The sequence below is a fragment of the Salvelinus alpinus genome, chromosome 4 (assembly GCF_045679555.1).
Source record: "Salvelinus alpinus chromosome 4, SLU_Salpinus.1, whole genome shotgun sequence".
NCBI classification, from domain to species: Eukaryota; Metazoa; Chordata; class Actinopteri; order Salmoniformes; family Salmonidae; genus Salvelinus; species Salvelinus alpinus.
The window spans coordinates 28345903-28351276 of record NC_092089.1 but is presented as its reverse complement, the minus strand read 5'-3'; the positions used below and the strand labels follow the sequence as shown (position 1 = coordinate 28351276).

General features: G+C 42.4%; 1 protein-coding gene across 7 annotated transcripts; it reads right to left on the bottom strand.

Moving 5' to 3' along the window:
* Positions 1-1211: 1211 nt before the first annotated feature.
* Positions 1212-5088, bottom strand: LOC139573213 (putative nuclease HARBI1). 7 transcript variants are annotated; one of them, XM_071396424.1, is made up of 10 exons: positions 4198-5088; positions 3934-4110; positions 3782-3843; positions 3613-3699; positions 3242-3525; positions 3127-3162; positions 2474-3028; positions 2289-2404; positions 2081-2192; positions 1212-1986 (listed from the first exon to the last, which is right to left on the bottom strand). In XM_071396424.1, exons 7-10 carry the CDS (start codon positions 2943-2945, stop codon positions 1616-1618), a joined length of 1071 nt encoding a protein of 356 aa, XP_071252525.1. In that variant the 5' UTR covers positions 2946-3028; positions 3127-3162; positions 3242-3525; positions 3613-3699; positions 3782-3843; positions 3934-4110; positions 4198-5088; the 3' UTR covers positions 1212-1615. The 7 variants fall into 7 exon arrangements, with proteins under 7 accessions (XP_071252525.1, XP_071252528.1, XP_071252524.1 ...); XM_071396427.1 differs by lacking the exon at positions 2289-2404 and having other exon boundaries at positions 3242-3415; positions 3484-3525; positions 4198-5086; XM_071396423.1 differs by having other exon boundaries at positions 3127-3525.
* Between the last annotated feature and the right edge of the window lie 286 nt (positions 5089-5374).

The window sequence follows — 5374 nt, the reverse complement described above, 5'->3', positions numbered from 1 at the left end:
GGCACAATTTCGTTTTTATTTTATTTACGGATAGCCAGGGACACACTCCAACATTCGAGATATAATTTACAAACGAAGCATTTGTGCTTAGTGAGTCCCCCAGATCAGTCAGTAGGAATAACCAGGGATGTTCTCTTGATAAGTGTGTGATTGGACCATTTTTCTTTCCTGCTAAGCATTCAAAATGTAAATTGTTCTTTTTGGTGTCTGGATAAACGTATGGGGTAAAAAGTACATCATTTTTTAAAGAAATGTGGTTAAGTAAAAGTTGTCAAAAATATAAATAATAAAGTACAGATGCCCCCCAAAACGTATTATTTTTTATATATACATTTATTTGGGGGTAGATCAGCTGTCACGACTTCCACCGAAGGTAGTTCCTCTCCCTGTTCGGGCGGCGCTCGGCGGTCAGCGTCACCGGTCTACTAGCCATCACCGATCCCTTTTTCCTTTTCTGTTTGTTTTGTCTTTGGTTCTTTCACACCTGGGGCCTGTTGCACAAAACTAGGATAAGGGATTAAGCCAGGATATCTTGGTGATCCTGGCTCAATTGATCCGTAATCCGGTTGCACTAAAGATGGATAGGGGGCAGGAGGATATGTTATGGTATAAATTACCATGGAGATTTATTCTGTGGAGCTAGCCTGCTCCAGACCAGGCTAAATTCCAGGATCTATTTAATCTCATCCCTAATGTCAGTCAGCAGTCACCACAAATGGAAACCAATAGTTATTTCACTGCTCACTATACATTGTTATCACATATAACTAGACCCACTGTTATTATTTAAACGTTTGTGATCATTAATTTCAATGATTTTGGATAAAAAATGATTTTTAGATGATGTTGCTATCATTAGATAATTTACAGTTTCCCATAGACTATAAGGCTATATATAAAATGATAGAATATTAGGGCCACAGAGGGGAAAAAAACACAAGTCATAATATTGTAACCAGTTGTTTTAAAGGAGGACAGTTGTTAAAATGACAGATGTGGGGCATTTCGTGAAATTGTACTTCAGTATGGTTTCATAAACAAAGACATGCTGATGTGCCAGAATATTAAGTATCACATTGTCATAAGTATCAAAACTGTAAAAACAATATGTAGCTTTTCTGCAGAAAGAACCAGCCTCATAAATTTATGACTTTATCCTTTTTCTTCAGTGTGGCCCTAGTACTCTGTCATATAAACAAATACACATTCCATATGAATATAAAAACACAATGTGTAACATTATGTTCCTTTATTGAATAAGGACAAAACAAAGCAGGTAAACCATCAGCTCCTTTCGAAACTGAAGTCACAGTGACTCTACAAGATGGAAAGCACAGAATCCAAGCATATTATACAAAATGATACATACACATTCAAAGGTCTGTATATAACACACCCTGCATGTCTGCACACTAAAATAAATGCAGGACAAATCCATACACATCAACTGAACAGACAAATGAATGGATGCAGTAGCCTCCCTGCAGCCTTGTATTACACACAGTATACCGCACAAACATCATAAGAGGCCAAATTCGTCAAAAAACGAACCCAAAAAAACCCAAATTCCTCTGCCACCGCAGGACATATTTAACCAAAATTGAAAGCACACATACTAACTAAAATAATTCAACACATATTGGTCCCTCAGCAGCCGACCACTGTCGTCATCAGGGAAGATTGCCGGATTGTCCCAGTCCATGGCTGGTGGCACTCTGGGGGCCCTCTCCTTCCTCAGGCAGGCCACATTGTGGAGGACAGCACAAGCCACAGTAATATCACATGCCCTAACAGGGCTGACCCTTAATTTGTGAAGGCAGTGAAAGCGTGCCTTCAGGAGGCCAAAGGTCATTTCAACTCTGGCCCTGGTCCTGGCATGGGCATGGTTGTAGGCCTGCTGTGCTTCCTGGGGGTCTGTGAAAGGTGTCAGGAGAAAAGGCTGGCAGCCATACCCCCTGTCTCCCAGCAACACACCAGAGAATTCACCTGTCAACACAAAATCTCATCATTACTACCTCATAAACACAGTGATATTCTTGACACAGCCATGATGGTTATAAATAGGGGTTGTGTGGCTTACCTTGTGATAGGCACTGATAGATTTCAGAGGCCCGAAAGATTCTGGAGTCATGGACTGAGCCAGGCCATTTTGCCACAACATTGCTGATCACACAGTCAGCATTGCAGACCATCTGAAATCATAAGATGAGGAATATTACACCAATCAATGCACATCACTGGCAATGCAGAGTGTTCGTCAATGGACAATATCAAAAAGTTATGTTCACCTGAACATTAATGCTGTGAAAGGATTTCCTATTCACAAAATCGGCCTCATGGGCACCTGAGGGGGCTTTTATCCTTATGTGTGTGCAGTCCACTGCACCAATGACATTGGGGAAACCTGTCACACAAAGTAATGAGTATCCTACTATGTGTTAACAGTTGTCCTGTAATTTGTAGATCCTCTTACCTGCAATCCTATAGAACTCCTCTTTGATGTCACAGAGTCTTCTGTGGCCAGGGAAGGAGATGAAGACATCTGCTAATGCTTTGATAGCCAGACACACACTCCTTATTGTGCGGCAAATTGTGGCCTTGTTCAGCTGTTCTGCATCCCCCACTGAGTACAGGAAGGCTCCACTAGCAAAAAAGCGCAAGGCCACACAAACCATTTGCTCCACACTCAGTGCATGGCTCCGTGCAGTGCGGTGCTTAATCCTGGGACCCAGTAGTCTGCATAGATACCTGATGCCATCTGCAGAAAACCTGTATCTTTCATATAGATGGTCATCAGGGAAGGCCAGTGGGTCCAACCGGTCCCTGAAGACCCTTTCTCGCCTGAAGGCTCTCCTCAGCACAAGTGCTTCTTCATCCACCACATCTCGCACGAATGGGCATGCCATTGTCAGAGCAGAAAGGAACACACAATTTTGGGCCTTCATATAGGCTAGTGGCCACACCTGGTGCTGGGGGGGTGGGCAAAAGAGGGCGATGCCTTATAACGATGACTTGGTTGTACTGATTGCTGGGAAAATAAAAAAAACCTTAGAAAGATGCCACCGTCCTGTGTGCTCACAATAAGAGCTCATATGTCATGGCTCACTTGACTTTACGAGAATATACCTAATTTTTATTTTGAGCTGTGTCATCTTCTTGGAGCTGGGGGAGGAAAGAAAAATTATGATTAATACATTTGTGTTACAGTTAGCATACAGTGTACATTGAAGGCATATCTCACCTCCCTCTCAAGTTTTTTTATTTCAAGGTCCAGTTTCCTAATTGTCCTCTTTTTTATTTCGGACTCCAGTGCAAGATTTTCCATCTTTTTCTTCTTGTACTGAATGTCTATGTCTGCCAGTTCTATTTGGCGCCGGAGGTGGTTGCCATACAACTTTCTGATAGCTTGTGAGCTCTGTGAACACAATACAATTAGCGCAGCTGGAATTTGGCAGGATGTGGTGTCCTTTTATTAATACGCACTATGTTGCCAGGCTGGTTTTCCCACTGTATAGCATCTGGGTCCTGTAAAAGAAATTAGATTTTTTGATTTTGATGAGGACTCCTCACCATTGTAGAGTAAATAGTACTTTCACAGTCTTAACATGATACCTCATGCCTTCTGGAATCCAGAGAGATGGTCTCCTCCTCATCATCGTCTCCATCATGTGCTGTTGCTGCTGCACTGGGGCCTTCACCCTATCACATTTAATCGGATTCATATTGAAGCTAGTAGACAAGACATGCCAGGCCTACAGTATGCCTTTGATGGAGTACTCACTGGATCAGCATCGTCTGGTGCTTGTGCTGGTGGCTCTAACAGGAACACAGTGCTGCCAGACACTGCAAGGCAATAGGTAAACCAAAGTCAGACAGTCCAAATTGATTCAATATGAATGTGGTTGTATCCCATGTAGAGATGGAAGGACATACCTTGAATGAAGCGGGTGGCATCTTGGGAGGAACCTATGCTCGTCTCTTTCCCCCCAGGGATCCCCTCTAAGACGGGCCTGCCTTTATTTAGCTCCAAGGCCATGTCCTCTGCTGGGGTAAGGTCAGCCTTTGGTGACCCACCACCCGTGCCTTGTCTGTGGGTATTCTTTTTCACTGCTAAAACAGTACAGACAATGTGTGAGCAGGCACCTTCTGGGTACAATATATGCTTGTGCTTTGTTAAATATTAGTCAGGGACCATACCATTCTGCAGAATGTTCTTGTATTTGATTTTGACCTGCTGCCATGTCCGTTTTGGCCCGTTCATGTTTAATCTACACACACACACACACACACACACATTTAATGGAGTCACACTGCAAAAAATTACTTGGTATTTTTGTCTTGTTTTCAGTAAAAATATCAAAATTTATCATAGCTTTATACAGTGTGATGGAGTTACTTTACACAATTTCACTCATATCTGCAGTGCATTTCAATTAAAAATTTAACCGTTTCATAATTACAGTACAACTGCATTTTTGGAGATGTGAATTAAATATTTGAATTGTAATTGTGATGTTTCAGCGGAGCGGTGAGTGTGTAATTGTGCACTACTTACGCATTCAGGCGGTCTGCAATACTTTGCCACGCTTTTTCTCTTTGCTTTATCACTGTGGCGGTGTTGCCTTTCTTCTTAATTATATCTTTTACCTCCTCGTATGCCTCCATGAGGATTTGTGCTTCCGACGGGGAAAAGTACGCGGCTCTAGTTGCCATGGTAAATCAGTTAATCTGTGATCTGTGGCGGGGTCTATTTGAGTGAGCCGTGAGCGCGCACCTATCCAGGATTGGTTTCACCTGGCTTAATGAATCCGTGTCTGCTCATCCTGGCTTGGTCTTTGTGCAACCAATTAAGCCTGGACGCACATGTTTTGGCTTCATTGAGCTCAGCTGAGTCATTTATCCCGGATGTCTTAATTCTACTTTTGTGCAACAGGCCCCTGGTTTCATTTGCCTTAATTTCTGTGTATAATATTTACCCTGTTGCCTGCCTAGGTTTGTGCGGGATTATTTTATTTGTGATGTTGCTCAGTTAGGTTGTGCCCATTTGTTGTTTCACGCATTTAATAAGAGTGTGTTATTTAGGAGCTTTGTTTGTTCCTCCTTGCGTGAGTAACGGGTTTCTCTGTTGTCGAGGGCGTTTGACTTTTGTATTGTGCCATACCTGTATTTGGTGGACTTGCCCATTAAAAGTGCGCATCTCAGACATCTCTGCTCTCCTGCGCCTGACTCCTTCACCTACCTCCTAACGCAACATTGTCACATCAGCTTTAATATTGCAGATAGAATGTAGCTTCCATCAATGTAATTGTCTGCATCACTTCCAATCCCCCATATATTTTTTTGCAAATATATAAACACATATAAACTCAGCAAA

Bases quoted from the DNA above. Each gene is read 5' to 3' on its own strand.
- LOC139573213 (XM_071396420.1), bottom strand. From the start codon at position 2,945: ATGAAGGCCCAAAATTGTGTGTTCCTTTCTGCTCTGACAATGGCATGC. The intron at 2,193-2,288 runs GTGAACATAACT...TTATGATTTCAG, and splicing joins TTCACAGCATTAATGTTCAG to ATGGTCTGCAATGCTGACTG. The intron at 1,987-2,080 runs GTAAGCCACACA...TTGTGTTGACAG, and splicing joins CTATCAGTGCCTATCACAAG to GTGAATTCTCTGGTGTGTTG.